This window comes from Rutidosis leptorrhynchoides, chromosome 7 (genome assembly GCF_046630445.1).
Source record: "Rutidosis leptorrhynchoides isolate AG116_Rl617_1_P2 chromosome 7, CSIRO_AGI_Rlap_v1, whole genome shotgun sequence".
Classification (NCBI taxonomy): Eukaryota; Viridiplantae; Streptophyta; class Magnoliopsida; order Asterales; family Asteraceae; genus Rutidosis; species Rutidosis leptorrhynchoides.
The window spans coordinates 38,107,323-38,131,373 of NC_092339.1; the positions used below are offsets into that span (position 1 = coordinate 38,107,323).

General features: G+C 32.9%; 1 protein-coding gene across 1 annotated transcript; it reads right to left on the minus strand.

Moving 5' to 3' along the window:
* Positions 1–919: 919 nt before the first annotated feature.
* LOC139856930 (BEL1-like homeodomain protein 2) lies at positions 920–7,159 on the minus strand. Its single transcript, XM_071845639.1, has 5 exons — positions 7,092–7,159; positions 5,787–6,892; positions 4,577–4,959; positions 3,392–3,452; positions 920–1,665 (listed from the first exon to the last, which is right to left on the minus strand). Exons 2-5 carry the CDS (start codon positions 6,786–6,788, stop codon positions 1,135–1,137), a joined length of 1,977 nt encoding a protein of 658 aa, XP_071701740.1. The 5' UTR covers positions 6,789–6,892; positions 7,092–7,159; the 3' UTR covers positions 920–1,134.
* Positions 7,160–24,051: the final 16,892 nt, after the last annotated feature.

A 24,051-nucleotide genomic window follows, 5' to 3' on the forward strand; every position in this document is an offset into this window, starting at 1 on the left:
AATTAATGGACCCAGAATATGCTTAAGGTTTTTCTTGGTATAGTTAGTGACAAAGAAACAAATAAAACAATAAATCACATTAAAAAAACAAATGAAGTTCACATTAAAAAAACTAATTGAAGAACAGAATTTGGTCGTCCACCCTCCATCATACGCCACTAAAAAAAATGCATCTTCACCCCCTCAACAATTACCCAAAACACACTTCTTTCCCCAAAAATAGGGATGCAAATTGTAATATTGCTATTTTATTAAACAACTTAAACAAACATCACCCAAAATTTTCATCGACCCTATCTTCCCGCTCGTCGCGATTTAAATTTCTCCGGCGTCACCGTTCAACTTGAAATAATTTTACAAACAAAACGCAACTGACTATACGCGAAACGGACGCTTTTTAAAATATGCTAAATACTTCGGGCTAAACTTTTAACGAGCCGTATCTTTTCGCTCGCCGCGAGTTAAATTTATTCGACGTCGTTGTTCAATTCGAAATAATTTTACGAACCAACGTAACTAATTATACGCGAAACGGGCGATTTTTTTTAAAAAACGCTAAATATTTCGGACTATCATTCATACAAAACAACTCAAACTAACAATGTCATATCGATGGTTCCGTCCACTTTTTTACACGATTTTTCAGCGTTAAAACGCGCAGATCGTTAGGTATATTATGTATTAACCACACCCATCGCAACGCGTTTGTAATTCTGTAAATACATAACGTTACGATAAACATGAGTATCCAACCCGAAAGGCCCCGCAGCAACGCGCGGGCCGAATTTTTTTCTAGTTAATTATAATTATACGGAGTACAATTATAATTATTACATACCATATTAATTAGTATATTATTATACAAGGAGTTTTGAGGAAATATACATGCTACCTACATGCTATACAATTACACTAGATCGATCAAATCAACTACTGTACGTTTATTAACACAACACTACGTACGTTGTATCATACGGAGTACTGTAGATTCTTCCTTTTATTTTACAAACAGAAATAGAATATAAAAATGTTGAAAAAAATAATATTTATGAGCTAAGCTTAATTCATGGTATATTGAATGACCTAAAAAATTATTTTGAATTACTATAATTACGGTACCTTACTTATAATAACTTAACACCCTCCAAATGAAAAAGAAGTCTCCGGAAGGTTTCCGGCATGACGTAACCCTAACGTAAGTGACACGTCACCAGAAGTAGTACCAAATCTTATCAATGTTGATGAACCAATGTCATCAGAAGTATCGTCCACGGTGTCCGGAAAAGATGGTGACATGGCAGTTGCATGAATTTCTGAGGAGGAGGTTTGTGTATTGATTGCAAGAATTGACGGGTCATTTTCCGGGTCATTGAATTCGGATCTTTTTGTGTATGACGGAGGTGGTGGTGGATGCATCGGAGTTTGTGCTAGTGTAGCAGAAGAGGATGATGAAAAGGGACCATTTTTGTAATTAATGTTGTTGTTGGGTGTTTGTAATTTATCATTAATTATATTGTTGTTTTCTGATCCAGTTTGGTTGTTATCATGAATTTGATTATGATCACCATCTTCTTCTTCTTCTTCTTCTTTGCCTTCTTGTTGGTACATTTCTTCCACCATGGGTTTCCACAACCGGACCCTTGCATTTATGAACCAATTTGACACCTGCAAAATTAGAACATACATTCTATTTAATCAATTATTACATCCTGTCAATATCTAATGGCTTTAAGTTTTGTTTTATCATAATACTATATATGGCCGGTTTTCATAAATATATATAAATAATATATACTCTGTAATTTTTAAGTGAAATATTCACACATTTTTTTTTTTTTGTTTCTTTCTTTCTTTCTTTCTACAAAGCTCATACAAAGCTTATAAACTTATTTTCAATAGCCTCAAAATGCGCTATATAACTTTTTAATTCCATACTAATCAATAAATTTAAATACTATTAATGATAATTCTTAAATCTTCTTTCCGCACAAAATGGGCTAAATAACTTTTTCCATAATTAACAATTTTGCACTAAGTTTATACATTATCTGTACTAATTGGGATTTTTTGCGTTCACAATATCCGATAAAATTGAAACGATACAGAAAAAAATTAGAATGACACTTGCCCAAAGTTGACACAAACAAATCAAGAAATAATCCAAAAAAAAAAAAAAAAAAAAAAAAAAAAAATTAGATCAAGCTATAATCTTACTTGGCATATATGGCATGCAAGCTAGGTTGTTTATATTTAAAAATTGAGTATATAATTAACGATGTTAAATTTATCAATTTTCTTAGCATGGAATTACAACCTAATATATAAACTATATTATATATGATCTTGAAAATTATACGTACTAAGTATGAAAATAGCCAAATTCTTGCTTTGAGGTCAATTCGACACGTATATGTTGTAGTCAAATACTTAAATTCTTATCATGATTGAGGATCTGAGTTGTGAATAGAAGAAAACAAACTTATAATACAGTGAAGGTGAAGTATAGTACTAGACATGCATGTAAAATGATATACTTATATTGTCATTATAAACTGTGCATATTGATTGGGACTTCTGCCTTCAAACAGTCATGATGTTACTTCTGAGTTCTGACTATATGATTAACTCAACCCCGTTATAAAAAAAAGGGGGAAAAACATGAACACCAGTGCTAGTGTTTCTTAATTAAATCCAGAATATACTATATATGTAAAACTTTAGTCTTTGAATTCAATTCATATACATACAATTAATTAATAATTTATACATACATATTAATATTAATATATACAATATTACTAATTTACAAGTTAAACTAAAACGCGTTATATTATAATTATGATTATTATTTTCATTAAATAAAGAGAGGGTGTGTATGACAAGTAAAATATGCGATCAACTGGCCACATGGTGGTATGTCACATCCTATGTGGTCGTCAAAGATGCAATTTTTCAGATTACGTAATACTAACATATTCAAAAAAACAAAGCTTTTCATCAAAAAACTGTTTTTGATAGAGAACTTAGCTTCATATTAAAAAGAAAATTGGTCAGATTTATATAGGGTAGAAGTGTTTATAAATATATATTTGATGTACAAAAATATTTACTTAAAACAGTGGCAGTACGTATACGAAGATAAAATGAAATCACACGTCTTGTCTAAAGTGTACTTATATATATATATATATATATATATATATATATATACGATAAATTAGATGCAGTGTCTTCTTCACTGTTTCACAGGTGCAACAGCCTCTCCTTTTTTGGTACTATAACCCAACACCATTTCTTAATTTTATTTTTTGTACAAAACATTGTATTCACTTTTTACGACTAAATAAATAAATACGGAGTATTTTTAAAGAGTTACAAAGTACAAACTAACCTGATTTCTAGATAGCCCGGTTTGTCTTGCCAATAAGTGTTTATCAGCATCACTTGGATACCTGTAAAATCATTTACATATTATATATAATTTAATCATCTTTCATACTCACTATTTAAACCAATCGTGAATAAAAAAGGATTACATTACTTATATATTGGAATTTCTATTATATAGGTTTAATTTAAAAAGCATATATAGTTGAGTGAAGTGTAGCATATAATTATAAAATAATTAATTCATCAGCATTATCGTTGAAGGGACACTATCAGTCGACACTCCCACATACGTTCATTATTTTAAAATTTTATAACTTTTATATAGAAAGATTAATCTAATGACAAAACTATCTTTAATATACCTCTAAAGGCTATGTGTTAAAACAACTTTTTTATATTATAACAAAAACTTATACCAATATACACTCATTGTTTAATTATATTATATCAATTAATAATTAATTATACAATTAAATAATTAATATTGTATGATACTGTATATGACTTTTCAGCTTATCATTACCTTCTCATTGACAAATATTGTTTTATACGTACTACAAAGTTGTCATTTCGTCACACACATTTTTACGCGTTTCATAAAAGTGTGAACTTTTTTATTAAATTCTACACACTTATAAATGTGTCTAATTATATTACATTTATAAGCGTAAAATATGGTCATAATTTCATACATAAAATTGTAAGAAGAAAAGTTCACATTTATTGGCATGGACAATAATAAATATAATCACACTTAAAGATGTTAAGTAACATTTGTTGCACTAGATTTATTCACACTTTCTCTTATTTAAAGAAATGAGGTGTAATAAATTTACTCACACATTTAAATGTGAATAAATTTGTTTTAGTACACACTCATAAGTGTGAGCATTTTTTTCAAACAAATTTATGTGTGATTATGATTATATTCAACGCTTATACATGTAACAAAGTGACACACATTTATAAGTATAACGAATTTGATAAAAAAACTCAAGCTTTTAATAAAGAGTGCAAAAATGTATGTGACCAATTAATTAATTTGTTGTAGTGTCGTAACTCAGAATAGACTTCACAAACACTAATTAAGACATAAAAAACTTACATCTTATACAAATTTAGAAAGATCAAACCATATTTCTTCATTCTTTTTTTAATTAGGAAAAGGGAAGAAAGAACGGCTTACGGGTGTAAAAAGTGCTCAAACAGCCAAGCTCTTAATATATTAACCGAACGTTCAGGCAAGCCTCTTTGAGGTCTCCAAGCTTCTTGTTCCATCATGCCCATTTGATTGAATGCCCTTTGTTGTCTAAGGCTTAGTTCCAACAATTTAAGTCTTGGTGTCTCACCTTTAGTAACCCCCAACGAGCCGGCATCTTTCTCCCCTAATATTTCACAACTATGCTTTAATGAGGCTGTTATTGCATCTTTTAAGCAACGAAAATGGCGAGACATAGCTTTTTGTGCTAAGGCGGTGTATGGTACTGCCGCGCCAAATCCCATCACTAAATCAAATGAATTCACCACCATTTGCATCTGTTCACAGTAGTGATTGTATCTACGATCAACCTACATTTGATTTGATTGTTCGGTTAATAAAAAAGTATAATACTACATAAATTAAATACTGCATATGTGCACTTCTTGGACGGATATTGTACAATTGTAAAGCTTAAAGAATAAAAATTGAATTTTTCCTAATTAAGGACAAACAAGGTTGTTACATAATTATTAAAGAATCCCTATTGATGAAAAAGGGCATCAATCAATAATATATGATAGTGAGCATTTTTCTCAATACAGACAAAGATTAACTGTGTATTAGCTTATTTAATCAACCACTATAATTAATTAATTAATTATCTAATTAATATTATTCTTATCATTATTATTAATTATTATTATTTTATATATTATTATTACTATTATTATCATATCATAATTATAATTATAATTATAATTATTATTAGTCGGGCATAATTTGAATTTGTGTAACTTTTCAAGATTACAAATAATGGGTATGAAATATTCAAAAGAAGGAAATAAAAATACTTTCATATTGAATTAGAAACCTAAGCAAGCTATAACCCTAATATATTAATCATTGATGATGATGATGATGATGATTATACTACGTAAGTATCTTGTCACGGTTTTACCAAATCGAAATATAATGTACTTAATTATATTGAATTATTTTTAAAGAAACTAATAATTTTTTAATAAAAAAACAAAAATCTTATGTAAGCGAACTTTTAGCATATCCTGTCAGTACAAACCTATTAATTTCGGCCGGCTTTTGTAAAGACACTACCGATAGTTGCCGGAATTTTTTCCGGCCCAGTAAAAATATCCAAGAAATAGAGAGTTTGACATTAACTTTGACTTTGACTTACCTCATCAAGCATGGATGAAAGTTTGACCTTTCTTCTTTGATGTTCAATTCTCTCAGCAGATGTTAAAGATACACCACCACCACCACCATCACCGCCGCCGCCACCACCACCACTATTGGTCGGATTTATATTTGGATTATTATGTATTGACCCAGATTTATGTTTCTTTAAATGACCTCTTCCAACACTACAAAATTCTTCAAGTAACTCTTGGGCTGGTTTAACATATATTGAATTTCTTAGCACTTTCACAGCTCCTAAAGTAGAAGACCCGAACCCGATATGAACCGGATGATGGGTTTGACCCATTTGCAAATTTCGGTTATAACTATCATTAAAGTACAACATCCCACTTGCAGATGATGAATCATGGTCACCAATCCTCATATCTTCAACTTTAGTTGCAGCTTCTAAATGTTGTAAACTTGAGGATAATGAAAGTGAAAGGCCTTCAACACCACCCACGTTTGTTGTTTCACCTTCATGAGATGCACCACCTCCACCATGGCCACCACCCCATGTGAATTGACCAAAATGCCCTTGATGTTGAAGGGTAGAATTGGGAAGTAACATATGTAGGGTTGAAGATGTAGCTGAAGGAGAATTTGAAGAAGATTCATGTGATGGATTTGTTATAAAAAGTTGCATTGCAGCATGATTATTACTACTATTTCCATACCAATCTCCGACAGTTGTTGACCGTTGTTGATTATTAATATTACCACGTTGTTGAAGTTGTTGTTGTTGTTGTTGCTGGTGCTGCTGTTGCTGTTGCTGTTGCTGGTAGTTGATTTGGTTCATTAATAATTCGGAGGCCGAGTTATTAGAACCAATGGAAGCCGGGAAATTAAACATCTCCGATAACATCCCGGCGGCACCTGACTCGTAAACTGTCGGTAAACCACCACCATCGTCTACTTCTTGTAATTCTCTTCGGATCGGATCTTGACCCGAAGATCTTTCGAACCCATGTTGGAAATTGAATATATAATCTTGTGACATAGATTCGTATCAAAAAGTTGTAGCTTTGGTAGTAGTAGTACTACAAGTGATGTTTCCATTTCAAGAATATGTTCTTGTGCATAGATGACATCTTCATTCAGACCCTATATTGGACATAGATTGAGGTTATTATGATGATGGAGATGAAAGACAAAAAAGAGGGGGCAAAACAGAAAGCATCTAATGGGTGTTTGTTGATACTTTTTGTCAAATTAGATAAATAAAGAGTAAAATCAAATAAATAAAAATAGGAACTTATTTGGTGAATTGAAAAAGCATATACATATGATGTGCTAAACTAACCTCTTATTATATCGTTTTCGTAGTTCTTGAATTATCTCTTGTTAGTTTTCTCTGCAATCACCTTCCTGAAAGAGATGGAAAATGACGAACTTCTTTGTAATATATATAGATATAGACAGATATAAAGATAACTTTAATAGTAATTAATATCATAAATATATTTTTTGCTAGATGTTAATTGATCACACCCGTTAGCTACGTTATGTAACTCGATAAAATTCATGAAATTGAAGCTAATACCGAATATAAATTGGTAGAGAGAATCTGTCGCTGTTCTTCAGTGCCCTCTCTTGTACTCAATCCAATTATTTATAATGTTTATGTTATTTGATTATCATTATTATTGTTATTTAATAAAAATTACTAAAGCAAGCGCGGGTTTTAGTCGTTTAACTACCCTAAAACGACAATTAGTGTTCCCCACCTTTTTATACCCAAATTAATCACCCACACACCCTTCTTCCATATTAATCACCTCCATACCTTCCAGACACCTCCATCGTCACTTCGTGCCGCCAGTGCCACCACCGCTAACATCGCTGCTACAAACCCTACCGATCTACGTCGCACCAGAAACACCACTCAATCATTTCCCCCAAAAGCCGTGACGGTACGAACGAACGAATGAGAACACGGGTATGTGAACAATCAATTATGGGATGCACAATCTCTTTCTCCAGTGCCCTTTTCTCTATCAAGTTAGTATTATAAATTTTTTTCTCAATCAGTTAGGGCTTAAGCTATATTTTGGGGTATTGCGTGTAACATCGTTTTTGAATTTCTGATAATCAGTTAGGGCTTCAGTTATAAGCAAATAATTTCGGGTGTTTTAATTTGTTTTAGTGATTGTACTTTAGTATATTGGTGTTTAAGTAGTTGGTGTTTTAATAGGTAGATAGAATAAATTCGATGTAAGTTTGATGATAACCAAATAATCAAAGTACAAATAACGCAACATATTAGTGCTAATCAAGTGTCACAACATATGTATCATGAAGAGTGAAAGTGATTGATCTTGCTATGTAATATTTGGTAATGAGGAAACCCTCTTATGAACGAGCACATTGGCTCCCCATAGAAGGTAAAACCTCGATAAAATTATTTAATAACTTAAGAAGTAAAATTATCAAAAGGGACATTCTTATAAATTAAATAATGAAATTATTAAAAGAAGCATATAATAATTTATTTTTAATCAATTTGTAATTGTATAAACTATTAACATAGTGAAATGACCCGTGGAACCACGAGTTTGTTTAAACGAAACAGTTTAATGATATGTTTTAGGTATTAAGTGAACGTAAATGTTAAAGTCATTTAGTTTAATGACCCGTAGAACCACATAGTCCGACTAAGAAACTCGTCAGCTGAACATTTCATCAAACACCTAAAAGGCATATTAAACAATCCACATTCAATCATAAGAGATAATATTGGTTGTCATTTTATTTTAAAAGTGTAAAATAAAATATAAATTTAGAATTAGTTTCCTTCTGCCTAGCTTTTATACCTTCTCGTACTCAATTCAAAATAATTAATTAACATAATTAAAATTATTTAATATTAATAAGATTTAATAAGATTTAATAATAATAATAATTAATATGATTTAATTTTTTATTGAAAATTATTTAGAATAATGATATTAACCACCATCCTTAGATTTTTTTCTTTTTCTTTTTGATTTTTTCTAAGTTTTGGAACAGTAGTTCCCTCATAGATTCTTCAAAATTGCATTTGTTGTTTTCAAAACGTAAATAAATAATTATTAAATATTATGTTGGTTGAATGTTGGTTAATGCACTAAACGATAAACTTAAGAATGATTAACCAAAAGAATATGTTTTGATGATGACACACACATATGCATAAGTGGTGACTGACATCTTAACATAAAACACGCAAGGTCACTAATCCATACTTTATCTTGCAAATGACCATGTCAAACATAGGCTAAAGAATGAAATTAAAAGTTCAGCTAAACACACGGTCGAGGTACGGTCGACCGCATAGTCAACCGTGAAACCCCAAACTGAATTGCAACGCAGTTTTGTGAAAACAAGTTGCACGGTCGCCACCACGGTCAACCGCAGTGCGACCGCAGTTTTCTCTGTTACCGTTTTTGACCAAATAAAGTTTGACTAGTTCCCGACATCTATAATTCACGAAACCTTTCTCAACATGCTTCAAATAGATGTCTTCTCCATACTCAATTAAGTTTTGGTCACAAAAATACTAATTGTGATTAATTACGCCTAATGACATCTTAATGACAAATTAACCAAGATTAGGCATTGTAGTGACCCGAACTTTTCCATGTTTATATATATATATATATATTAAATGAAATTGTTATTTACATGATTAAGTGTTTCCAACATATTAAGCAATCAAACTTGTTAAGCCTTGAATTATTTAAATAGGTTTCATATAGACAATTGACCACCCAAGTTGACCGGTGATTCACGAACGTTAAAACTTGTAAAAACTATACGATGACATATATATGGTTATATATATAGTTAACATGATTTTATTATAAGTATGTATCTCATTAGGTATTTTAACAATGAGTTATATACATAAAAATGAGACTATTAATTTAAGAAACTCGAAAACGATATATATAACGATTATCGTTATAACAACGTCTTACTAGGTACATATGAATCATATTAAGATATTGATACACTTGGTTAATTATGTTAAATGATAAGTAAATATATTATTAAGTGTATTAACAATGATATACAAATGTAAAAATAAGACTACTAACTTAATGATTTCGAAACGAGACATATATGTAACGATTATCGTTGTAACGACATTTAACTGTATATATATCATACTAAGATATATTATATATCATAATATCATGATAATATAACAATTTAACATCTCATTTGTTATAATAAATAATGGGTTAACAACATTCAACAAGATCGTTAACCTAAAGGTTTTAAAACAACATTTACATGTAACGACTAACGATGACTTAACGACTCAGTTAAAATGTATATACATGTAGTGTTTTAATATGTATTCATACACTTTTGAAAGACTTCAAGACACTTATCAAAATACTTCTACTTAACAAAAATGCTTACAATTACATCCTCGTTCAGTTTCATCAACAATTCTACTCGTATGCACCCGTATTCGTACTCATATAATACATAGCTTTTAGATGTATGTACTATTGGTATATACACTCCATTGATCAGCTCTTAGCAGCCCATGTGAGTCACCTAACACATGTGGGAATCATCATTTGGCAACTAGCATAAAATATCTTATAAAATTACAAAAATATGAGTAATCATTCATGACTTATTTACATGAAAACAAAATTACATATCCTTTATATCTAATCCATACACCAACGATCAAAAACACCTACAAACACTTTCATTCTTCAATTTTCTTCATCTAATTGATCTCTCTCAAGTTCTATCTTCAAGTTCTAAGTGTTCTTCATAAATTCCAAAAGTTCTAGTTTCATAAAATCAAGAATACTTTCAAGATTGCAAGTTTACTTCCAAGTTTTCTAAATCCATTCCAAGTAATCATCCAAGATCAAGAAACCTTTGTTACTTACAGTAGGTTATCTTTCTAATACAAGGTAATAATCATATTCAAACTTTAATTCAATTTCTATAACTATAACAATCTTATTTCGAGTGGAAATCTTACTTGAAATTGTTTTCATGTCATGATTCTGCTTCAAGAACTTTCAAGCCATCCAAGGATCCTTTGAAGCTAGATCTATTTTTCTCATTTCCAGTAGGTTTATCCAAGGAACTTGAGGTAGTAATGATGTTCATAACATCATTCTATTCATACATATAAAGCTATCTTATTCGAAGGTTTAAACTTGTAATCACTAGAACATAGTTTAGTTAATTCTAAACTTGTTCACAAATAAAAGTTAATCCTTCTAACTTGACTTTTAAAATCAACTAAACACATGTTCTATATCTATATGATATGCTAACTTAATGATTTAAAACCTGAAATCACGAAAAACACCGTAAAATCGGATTTACGCCGTCGTAGTAACACCGCGGGCTATTTTGGGTTAGTTAATTAAAAACTATGATAAACTTTGATTTAAAAGTTGTTATTCTGGTAAAATTATTTTTATTATGAACATGAAACTATATCCAAAAATTATGGTTAAACTCATAGTGGAAGTATGTTTTCTAAAATGGTCATCTAGACGCCATTCTTTCGACTGAAATGACTACCTTTACAAAAACGACTTGTAACTTATTTTTCTGACTATAAACCTATACTTTTTCTATTTAGATTCATAAAATAGAGTTCAATATGAAAACATAGCAATTTGATTCACTCAAAACGGATTTAAAATGAAGAAGTTATGGGTAAAACAAGATTGGATAATTTTTCTCATTTTAGCTACGTGAAAATTGGTAACAAATCTATTCCAACCATAACTTAATCAACTTGTATTGTATATTATGTAATCTTGAGATACCATAGACACGTATACAATGTTTCGACCTATCATGTCGACACATCTATATATATTTCGGAACAACCATAGACACTCTATATGTGAATGTTGGAGTTAGCTATACAGGGTTGAGGTTGATTCCAAAATATATATAGTTTGAGTTGTGATCAATACTGAGATACGTATACACTGGGTCATGGATTGATTCAAGATAATATTTATCGATTTATTTTTGTACATCTAACTGTGGACAACTAGTTGTAGGTTACTAACGAGGACAGCTGACTTAATAAACTTAAAACATCAAAATATATTAAAAGTGTTGTAAATATATTTTGAACATACTGTGATATATATGTATATATTGTTATAGGTTCGTGAATCAACCAGTGGCCAAGTCTTACTTCCCGACGAAGTAAAAATCTGTGAAAGTGAGTTATAGTCTTACTTTTAAAATCTAATATTTTTGGGATGAGAATACATGCAGGTTTTATAAATGATTTACAAAATAGACACAAGTACGTGAAACTACATTCTATGGTTGAATTATCGAAATCAAATATGCCCCTTTTTATTAAGTCTGGTAATCTAAGAATTAGGGAACAGACACCCTAATTGACGCGAATCCTAAAGATAGATCTATTGGGCCTAACAAACCCCATCCAAAGTACCGGATGCTTTAGTACTTCGAAATTTATATCATATCCGAAGGGTGTCCCGGAATGATGGGGATATTCTTATATATGTATCTTGTTAATGTCGGTTACCAGGTGTTCACCATATGAATGATTTTTATCTCTATGTATGGGATGTGTATTGAAATATGAAATCTTGTAGTCTATTGTTACGATTTGATATATATAGGTTAAACATATAACTCACCAATATTTTTGTTGACGTTTAAAGCATGTTTATTCTCAGGTAAATACTAAGAGCTTCCGTTGTTGCATACTAAAATAAGGACAAGATTTGGAGTCCATGTTTGTATGATATTGTGTAAAAACTGCATTCAAGAAACTGATTTCGATGTAACATATTTGTATTGTAAACCATTATGTAATGGTCGTGTGTAAACAGGATATTTTAGATTATCATTATTTGATAATCTACATAAAGCTTTTTAAACCTTTATTTATGAAATAAAGGTTATGGTTTGTTTTAAAAATGAATGCAGTCTTTGAAAAACGTCTCATATAGAGTTCAAAACCTCGCAACGAAATCAATTAATATGGAACGTTTTTAATCAATAAGAATGGGACATTTCAGTTGGTATCCGAGCGTTGGTCTTAGAGAACCAGAAAATTTGCATTAGTGTGTCTTATCGAGTTTGTTAGGATGCATTAGTGAGTCTGGACTTCGACCGTGTTTTCTTTAAAAATGATTGCTTAACATTTTTGTTGGAAACTATATATTATTAACATGTATATATTATGTGATATATTAATCTCTTAACATGTTTGATATTGTGTGATAGATGTCTACCTCTAGCACAAATCCCATTGACTTACCTAATAATAACGAAGAGTCGAATATATATTGGACTGATTCACAAGTTCCCGAAGAAGAACCAGAAGAAGAATCAGAACCGGAAGAAGAATCAGAACCGGAAGAGGAGGAACCGGAGGAGGAAATAGAACCGGTGGGGGAAATAATAAAACGGTTAAGTAAAAGAAAATCATCAACCAACCGACCAATGTTAATTATGGTCAATGGTGTTTCCGCCAAGGAAGCAAAATATTGGGAGGATTACCAATTCTCCGATGAATCGGATTCCGACGAGAATTCCGATGATGTTATAGAAATTACCCCAACTGAATTTAAAAAGGCAAAAGAAAATAATAAGGGAAAGGGCATAAAAATAGAGAAATCCAATTCCAACCCTGATGAACTTTATATGTATCGTCAATCCCCGAAGCCTTTAAGTTGTAACAATGACCCGGGAACCTCTAAACCACCAGGGTTTTTAAAACCGTTGTGGAAAACGACAGCTCGTATTAGGGGAACATCATATATCCCTAGAAACTTGGCAAAACGAACCAAAACCGAAGAAGAAGAAACGAGCGAGTCAGAATAAGATAGTTGTATTCGTGTGGTGTAATATATGTAATATAGTGTGCTTATGCTTTATGATATATGTAAAAATTGCTTGTATTAATAAGTATTTTTTTTATGAATCTAACTCTTGTCTATTTTACAGTATAAAAACACAAAATGGATAGACAACCCAATATTTTAAGAGACCTACCCGGAGACATGATTGATGAAATCTTGTCTAGAGTCGGTCAGAATTCTTCGGCACAACTATTTACGGCGAAATCAGTTTGTAAGACATTCGAAGAACGTTCCAAGAATGTCTTGGTTTATAAGAGACTTTCGTTTGAAAGATGGGGGATATCACATTGGGAAACCCATAAGTTACGATGTGTTTACTTTGACGCATATATTGCGGGGAACCCAAATGCTATTTTACGCAACGGGTTAAGAAATTATTTTGACTCAATGTATCCGAATATAGGACTTCATGATTTAGAAAAAGTGGCTAACATGCAACATAAAGAAGCATGCTATGCTTACGGGTTAGTAATGTTCGCTTCTCACCAAAGTGAGAAAAAGAACATCGGGCTACAACTATTAAATAAAACGTTCCCACAAGTGACGGAGTCGGTAATTGGGGTAAGAAATGAGGTTTTTAGGTTATTACGATACTGTTGGTCATTACGTAACCCTCGTCCCTTTGACGACGTTACAACGCGCTGTCTTATCAACGGCCATAACGGTTATGTTCCACAAGACCAAGGATGGGAAGTAGTCCTAGTAAAACCAGAATGCATGACTTGTTTCTGGACGTATGAATTACGTGTCTTTATTGCCTTTGCTGAACGACTTGTGTACTAGCTAGAATTATCTTCACAACTATCTTGTATCAAAGTTATTGTGTGCTATATTTCATGCTTTATGTAAAATAAGCGGTATTGTAAGTTTGTAAAATATTGTATAAAAGTTTGAACGCGAAATATTATTATAATCAGTTTTTCATATAGAACAGTTTTTCATATAGAATTGTAGTAGTTGAATTGTATATTAGCTACTAAGTATGAACTTAACGGGTAGGTACTACCCGAATTTAAACTTATAAAACGCTAATATGAAGAAAAAGCTTTTATAAATGAGTTCATATTATGCTACGAAATACTATTAACTACTCTTAATATTCTGTATGATTAACTTGTTCCATTTGACTATTTTGAAGGAAATGGCACCGACTACTCGACACACCGTGAATATGAATGAAGAGGAATTCCGTACTTTTCTAGCTTCAAACATAGCCGCAGTACAGGCTGCGCTACATACCAACAATAACCTTGGATCTAGCAGTACAGGAAATCGTGTAGGATGCACCTACAAAGAATTCACTGCCTGCAAACCTTTGGAATTTGATGGAACCGAAGGACCGATCGGATTGAAACGGTGGACCGAGAAGGTCGAATCGGTGTTTGTCATAAGTAAGTGTACTGAAGAGGACAAAGTGAAGTACGCTACGCATACCTTCACAGGTTCTGCGTTAACATGGTGGAATCCCTATCTAGAGCAAGTGGGACAAGATGATGCGTACGCACTACCGTGGTCAGCATTCAAGCACTTGATGAACGAGAAGTACCGTCCCAGAACCGAGGTCAATAAGCTCAAGACAGAACTTAGAGGGTTACGAACCCAAGGATTTAATATTACCACGTACGAAAGACGATTCACAGAATTGTGCCTATTGTGTCCGGGAGCGTTCGAAGATGAGGAAGAGAAGATCGACGCGTTTGTGAAAGGATTACCGGAAAGAATCCAAGAAGATATAAGTTCACACGAGCCCGCCTCCATACAACAGGCATGTAGAATGGCTCATAAACTAGTGAACCAGATTGAGGAAAGAATTAAAGAACAGACGGCTGAAGAGGCCAATGTGAAGCAAGTCAAAAGAAAGTGGGAGGAAAACGGTGATAAGAATCACCAATACAACAACAACAGCAATTACAATAATAATCGCAACAATTATCCCAACAATCGCAACATCAATCGCAACTACAACAAACGGCCCAACAACAACAACAACAACAGCAACTACAACAATCATCCCAACAACAATAACAACCGCAACAACAACAACAACAACAATCAGAAGCAGCTATACCAAAGGTGTGAAAAGTATCACTCGGGGTTCTGCACCAAATTTTGCAACAAGTGTAAAAGAAATGGTCATAGCGCGACGAAGTGTGAGGTCTACGGACCAGGGGTTAACAGAACGAAAGGAACAAATGGTGTCGGAACAAGTAATGGCGGAGCAAGTAGTGTCGGAGCAAGTTATGCCAATGTAGTTTGTTATAAATGTGGAAAACTGGGCCACATTATTAGAAATTGCCCGAACCAGGAGAACACGAATGGACAAGGCCGCGGAAGAGTTTTCAATATTAATGCGGCAGAGGCACAGGAAGACCCGGAGCTTGTTACGGGTACGTTTCTTATTGACAATAAATCTGCTTACATTTTATTTGATTCGGGTGCGGATAGAAGCTATATGAGTAGAGATTTTTGTGCTAAATTAAGTTGTCCATTGACACCGTTGGATAGTAAATTTTTACTTGAATTAGCAAACGGTAAATTAATTTCAGCAGATAATATATGCCGGAATCGAGAAATTAAACTGGGTAGCGAAATATTTAAGATTGATTTGATACCAGTAGAGTTAGGGAGTTTTGATGTAATAGTTGGCATGGACTGGCTGAAGAAGGTGAAAGCAGAGATCGTATGTTATAAAAATGCAATTCGCATTGTACGAGAAGAAGGAGAACCCTTAATGGTGTACGGAGAAAAGGGCAACATGAAGCTACATCTTATTAGTAATTTGAAGGCACAAAAACTAATAAGAAAAGGTTGCTATGTTGTTCTAGCACACGCCGAGAAAGTACAAACTGAAGAAAAGAGCATCAATGATGTTCCCGTCGCAAAAGAATTTCCCGATGTATTTCCGAAAGAATTACCGGGACTACCTCCACATCGATCTGTTGAATTTCAAATAGATCTTGTACCAGGAGCTGCACCAATAGCCCGTGCTCCTTATAGACTCACACCCAGCGAGATGAAAGAACTGCAAAGCCAACTGCAAGAACTATTAGAACGTGGTTTCATTCGACCAAGCACATCACCATGGGGAGCTCCTGTTTTGTTTGTCAAGAAGAAGGATGGTACATTTAGGTTGTGTATTGACTACAGAGAGTTGAACAAACTTACCATCAAAAACTGTTATCCACTGCCGAGAATTGACGACTTATTTGATCAACTACAAGGCTCGTCGGTTTATTCGAAGATCGATTTACGTTCTGGATATCATCAAATGCGAGTAAAGGAGGATGATATTCCAAAAACTGCTTTTAGGACGCGTTATGGTCATTACGAGTTTATGGTTATACCGTTTGGATTGACTAACGCACCAGCTGTGTTCACGGACCTTATGAACCGAGTGTGTGGGCCATATCTTGACAAGTTTGTCATTGTTTTCATCGATGACATACTTATTTACTCAAAGAATGATCAAGAGCACGAAGAACATTTGAGAAAAGTGCTAGAGGTATTGAGGAAAGAAAAACTGTACGCTAAGTTTTCAAAGTGTGCATTTTGGTTGGAAGAAGTTCAATTCCTCGGTCACATAGTGAACAAAGAAGGTATCCAGGTGGACCCGGCAAAGATCGAAACCGTTGAAAAGTGGGAAACCCCAAAAACTCCAAAGCATATACGTCAATTTTTAGGATTGGCTGGTTACTACAGAAGATTCATCCAAGATTTCTCCAAAATAGCAAAACCCTTGACTGCATTAACGCATAAAGGGAAGAAATTTGAATGGAAGGATGAACAAGAGAAGGCGTTTCAATTATTGAAGAAAAAGCTAACTACGGCACCTATATTGTCATTGACTGAAGGGAATGATAATTTTGTGATTTATTGTGACGCATCAAAGCAAGGTCTCGGTTGTGTATTAATGCAATGGACGAAGGTGATTGCTTATGCGTCTAGACAATTGAAGATTCACGAGCAAAATTATATGACGCATGATTTGGAATTAGGCGCGGTTGTTTTTGCATTAAAGACTTGGAGGCACTACTTATATGGGGTCAAAAGTATTATATATACCGACCACAAAAGTCTTCAACACATATTTAATCAGAAACAACTGAATATGAGGCAGCGTAGGTGTATTGAATTGTTGAATGATTACGACTTTGAGATTCATTACCACCCGGGGAAGGCAAATGTGGTAGCCGACGCCTTGAGCAGAAAGGACAGAGAACCCATTCGAGTAAAATCTATGAATATAGTGATTCACACTAACCTTACTACTCAAATAAAGGAGGCGCAACAAGGAGTTTTAAAAGAGGGAAATTTAAAGGATGAAATACCCAAAGGATCGGAGAAGCATCTTAATATTCAGGAAGATGGAACCCGGTATAGGGCTGAAAGAATTTGGGTACCAAAATTTGGAGATATGAGAGAAATGGTACTTAGAGAAGCTCATAAAACCAGATACTCAATACATCCTGAAACGGGGAAGATGTACAAGGATCTTAAGAAACATTTTTGGTGGCCAGGTATGAAAGCCGATATTGCTAAATATGTAGGAGAATGTTTGACGTGTTCTAAGGTCAAAGCTGAACATCAAAAACCATCAGGTCTACTACAACAACCTGGAATGGAAATGGGAAAACATTACCATGGATTTCATTACTAAATTGCCAAGGACTGCAAGTGGTTATGATACTATTTGGGTAATAGTTGATCGTCTCACCAAGTCAGCACACTTCCTGCCAATAAGAGAAGATGACAAGATGGAGAAGTTAGCACGACTGTATTTGAAGGAAGTCGTCTCCAGACATGGAATACCAATCTCTATTATCTCTGATAGGGATGGCAGATTTATTTCAAGATTCTGGCAGACATTACAGCAAGCATTGGGAACTCGTCAAGACATGAGTACTTCCTATCATCCACAAACTGATGGGCAGAGCGAAAGGACGATATAAACGCTTGAAGACATGCTACGAGCTTGTGTTATTGATTTCGGAAATAATTGGGATCGACATCTACCGTTAACAGAATTTTCCTACAACAACAGCTACCATTCAAGAATTGAGATGGTGCCGTTTGAAGCACATTATGGTAGAAAGTGCAGGTCTTCGATTTGTTGGAGTGAAGTGGGGGATAGACAGATTACGGGTCCGGAGATAATACAAGAAACTACCGAGAAAATCATCCAAATTCAACAAAGATTGAAAACCGCCCAGAGTCGATAAAAGAGCTACGCGGACAGTAAAAGAAAAGATATAGAGTTTGAAATTGGAGAAATGGTCATGCTTAAGGTTTCACCTTGGAAAGGCGTTGTTCGATTTGGTAAACGGGGGAAACTAAATCCAAGGTACATTGGACCATTCAAGATTATAGATCGTGTCGGACCAGTAGCTTACCAACTGGAGCTACCTCAACAACTCGCGGCTGTACATAACACTTTCCACGTCTCAAATTTGAAGAAATGTTTTGCTAAAGAAGATCTCACTATTCCGTTGGACGAATCCAAATCAATGAAAAACTTCAATTCATTGAAGAACCCGTCGAAATAATGGATCGTGAGGTTAAGAGACTTAAACAAAACAAGATACCGATTGTTAAGGTTTGATGGAATGCTCGTAGAGGACCCGAGTTCACCTGGGAGCGTGAAGATCAGATGAAGAAGAAATACCCGCATTTATTTCCAGAAGATTCGTCAACACCTCCAACTGCTTAAAATTTCGGGACGAAATTTATTTAACGGGTAGGTACTGTAGTGACCCGAACTTTTCCATGTTTATATATATATATATTAAATGAAATTGTTATTTACATGATTAAGTGTTTCCAACATGTTAAGCAATCAAACTTGTTAAGACTTGATTAATTGAAATAGGTTTCATATAGACAATTGACCACCCAAGTTGACCGGTGATTCACGAACGTTAAAACTTGTAAAAACTATACGATGACATATATATGGTTATATATATAGTCAACATGATTTTATTATAAGTATGTATCTCATTAGGTATTTTAACAATGAGTTATATACATAAAAATGAGACTATTAATTTAAGAAACTCGAAAACGATATATATAACGATTATCGTTATAACAACGTCTTACTAGGTACATATGAATCATATTAAGATATTGATACACTTGGTTAATTATGTTAAATGATAAGTAAATATATTATTAAGTGTATTAACAATGAAATACATATGTAAAAATAAGACTACTAACTTAATGATTTCGAAACGAGACATATATGTAACGATTATCGTTGTAACGACATTTAACTGTATATATATCATACTAAGATATATTATATATCATAATATCATGATAATATAACAATTTAACATCTCATTTGTTATAATAAATAATGGGTTAACAACATTCAACAAGATCGTTAACCTAAAGGTTTCAAAACAACATTTACATGTAACGACTAACGATGACTTAACGACTCAGTTAAAATGTATATACATGTAGTGTTTTAATATGTATTCATACACTTTTTAAAGACTTCAAGACAGTTATCAAAATACTTCTACTTAACAAAAATGCTTACAATTACATCCTCGTTCAGTTTCATCAACAATTCTACTCGTATGCACCCGTATTCGTACTCGTACAATACACAGCTTTTAGATGTATGTACTATTGGTATATACACTCCAATGATCAGCTATTAGCAGCCCATGTGAGTCACCTAACATATGTGGGAACCATCATTTGGCAACTAGCATAGAATATCTCATAAAATTACAAAAATATGAGTAATCATTCATGACTTATTTACATGAAAACAAAATTACATATCCTTTATATCTAATCAATACACCAACGATCAAAAACACCTACAAACACTTTCATTCTTCAATTTTCTTCATCTAATTGATCTCTCTCAAGTTGTATCTTCAAGTTCTAAGTGTTCTTCATAAATTCCAAAAGTTCTAGTTTCATAAAATCAAGAATACTTCCAAGATTGCAAGTTTACTTCCAAGTTTTCTAAATCCATTCCAAGTAATCATCCAAGATCAAGAAACCTTTGTTACTTACAGTAGGTTATCTTTCTAATACAAGGTAATAATCATATTCAAACTTTAATTCAATTTCTATAACTATAACAATCTTATTTCGAGTGGAAATCTTACTTGAAATTGTTGTCGTGTCATGATTCTGCTTCAAGAACTTTCAAGCCATCCAAGGATCCTTTGAAGCTAGATCTATTTTTCTCATTTCCAGTAGGTTTATCCAAGGAACTTGAGGTAGTAATGATGTTCATAACATCATTCTATTCATACATATAAAGCTATCTTATTCGAAGGTTTAAACTTGAAATCACTAGAACATAGTTTAGTTAATTCTAAACTTGTTCACAAATAAAAGTTAATCCTTCTAACTTGACTTTTAAAATCAACTAAACACATGTTCTATATCTATATGATATGCTAACTTAATGATTTAAAACCTGGAAACACGAAAAACACCGTAAAACCGGATTTACGCCGTCGTAGTAACACCGCGGGCTGTTTTGGGTTAGTTAATTAAAAACTATGATAAACTTTGATTTAAAAGTTGTTATTCTGGGAAAATTATTTTTATTATGAACATGAAACTATATCCAAAAATTATGGTTAAACTCAAAGTGGAAGTATGTTTTCTAAAATGGTCATCTAGACGTCGTTCTTTCGACTGAAATGACTACCTTTACAAAAACGACTTGTAACTTATTTTTCTGACTATAAACCTATAATTTTTCTGTTTAGATTCATAAAATAGAGTTCAATATGAAACCATAGCAATTTGATTCACTCAAAACGGATTTAAAATGAAGAAGTTATGGGTAAAACAAGATTGGATAATTTTTCTCATTTTAGCTACGTGAAAATTGGTAACAAATCTATTCCAATCATAGCTTAATCAACTTGTATTGTATATTATGTAATCTTGAGATATCATAGACACGTATACAATGTTTCGACCTATCATGTCGACACATCTATATATATTTCGGAACAACCATAGACACTCTATATGTGAATGTTGGAGTTAGCTATACAGGGTTGAGGTTGATTCCAAAATATATATAGTTTGAGTTGTGATCAATACTGAGATACGTATACACTGGGTCATGGATTGATTCAAGATAATATTTATCGATTTATTTCTGTACATCTAACTGTGGACAACTAGTTGTAGGTTACTAACGAGGATAGCTGACTTAATAAACTTAAAACATCAAAATATATTAAAAGTGTTGTAAATATATTTTGAACATACTTTGATATATATGTATATATTTTTATAGGTTCGTGAATCAACCAGTTGCCAAGTCTTACTTCCCGACGAAGTAAAAATCTGTGAAAGTGAGTTATAGTCCCACTTTTAAAATCTAATATTTTTGGGATGAGAATACATGCAGGTTTTATAAATGATTTACAAAATAGACACAAGTACGTGAAACTACATTCTATGGTTGAATTATCGAAATCGAATATGCCCCTTTTTATTAAGTCTGGTAATCTAAGAATTAGGGAACAGACACCCTAATTGACGCGAATCCTAAAGATAGATCTATTGGGCCTAACAAACCCCATCCAAAGTACCGGATGCTTTAGTACTTCGAAATTTATATCATATCCGAAGGTTGTCCTGGAATGATGGGGATATTCTTATATATGCGTCTTGTTAATGTCGGTTACCAGGTGTTCACCATATGAATGCTTTTTATCTCTATGTATGGGATGTGTATTGAAATATGAAATCTTGTGGTCTATTGTTACGATTTGATATATATAGGTTAAACCTATAACTCACCAACATTTTTGTTGACGTTTAAAGCATGTTTATTCCCAGGTGAATACTAAGAGCTTCCGCTGTTGCATACTAAAATAAGGACAAGATTTGGAGTCCATGTTTGTATGATATTGTGTAAAAACTGCATTCAAGAAACTGATTTCGATGTAACATATTTGTATTGTAAACCATTATGTAATGGTCGTGTGTAAACATGATATTTTAGATTATCATTATTTGATAATCTACGTAAAGCTTTTTAAACCTTTATTTATGAAATAAAGGTTATGGTTTGTTTTAAAAATGAATACAGTCTTTGAAAAACGTCTCATATAGAGGTCAAAACCTCGCAACAAAATCAATTAATATGGAACGTTTTTAATCAATAAGAACGGGACATTTCAGGCATAACATATAAGTATTAATCAACAACTTGAGATCTTAATTCTTATCTAGATATCCTTAGTATGATCATCAAGTACCAACACACTTAAGCCAATGTCACTAGAACAATAATTGCTATTAGAAATGACTTAGTGATTAATTAAGGCTAAATGAGGAACAATGCTCTCAAGGTTAACTAGTAATAACTTGTAATCCTAAAACACACTTAGATACATTTAGGATGGTCACCAAGTCCCAACTAGAGATTGCTCTTCCCTTGTACATGTGTTGGACATTAATGTGTACTTACACATTAATCAAGCAATATGTTATATTGCACTTCAACTTGTTAAGAACTTGAATTATAAGTTGTGCAAGTATCTATATGATTGATCCTAGAATAACTATCTCTTGCTATGTGAGTATTACTTGCTATTTGCCAATATGATTAATACTCATAAACTTGTCAACTTTATTAATATGTTTGCCATGTGCTCACTATTTAGGATTCAAGTAGCTAACCTACTCCAATAGATTAAGTGTAAAATGGTTCATAATGAAAGTATAGTCAATTGTCTATTTGGTCTAGTCTAAGTAACTAAGGGTGATTGCTTATGACTTAACCTTGATGTCTCTACATACTTCATCATTATCTTATAGAGACATTATTCAATTAATCTCTAACCAAACTCAAAAAGAACATGACTTGTGATTAATTGAAACTAGGAAGTTAATAACATAGTGACTAGTCTTTAGAATTGAACCAAGAGCATTAAAGTGACTAACTAAGTCTTGACCAAACTGAGATTTCCCAAAATATCAATCAAGACACTTCTCCAAGAATGTTGGGTTTGCCACTTTTGGAATGATTAGTCACTTTCATGCATTAAGACCAAATCTCACACACTTAATGCATATAGTACTTGTATAGGATGTTTGATTTCTTTTGCAGGTGCTAGAAGGAGTAAAGGTGCCAAAATGTGGTGTTCAAATTTGAGTCAAACGGCTATACAACGGATACTAAATTTGGACCGGAGCACGCACAGTCGCACCACGGTCGACCGTGAAGGAAACCGTGTGTCAACGGCTACTTTTTGAATCTCACTATAAAAGGCAAACATTTAAGAGCATTTGAAGATGACCCTCTTGCATATTTCAAAGGCTTATTTCCAGTGATCACAAGTGCATCAATTACTACTCAAATGT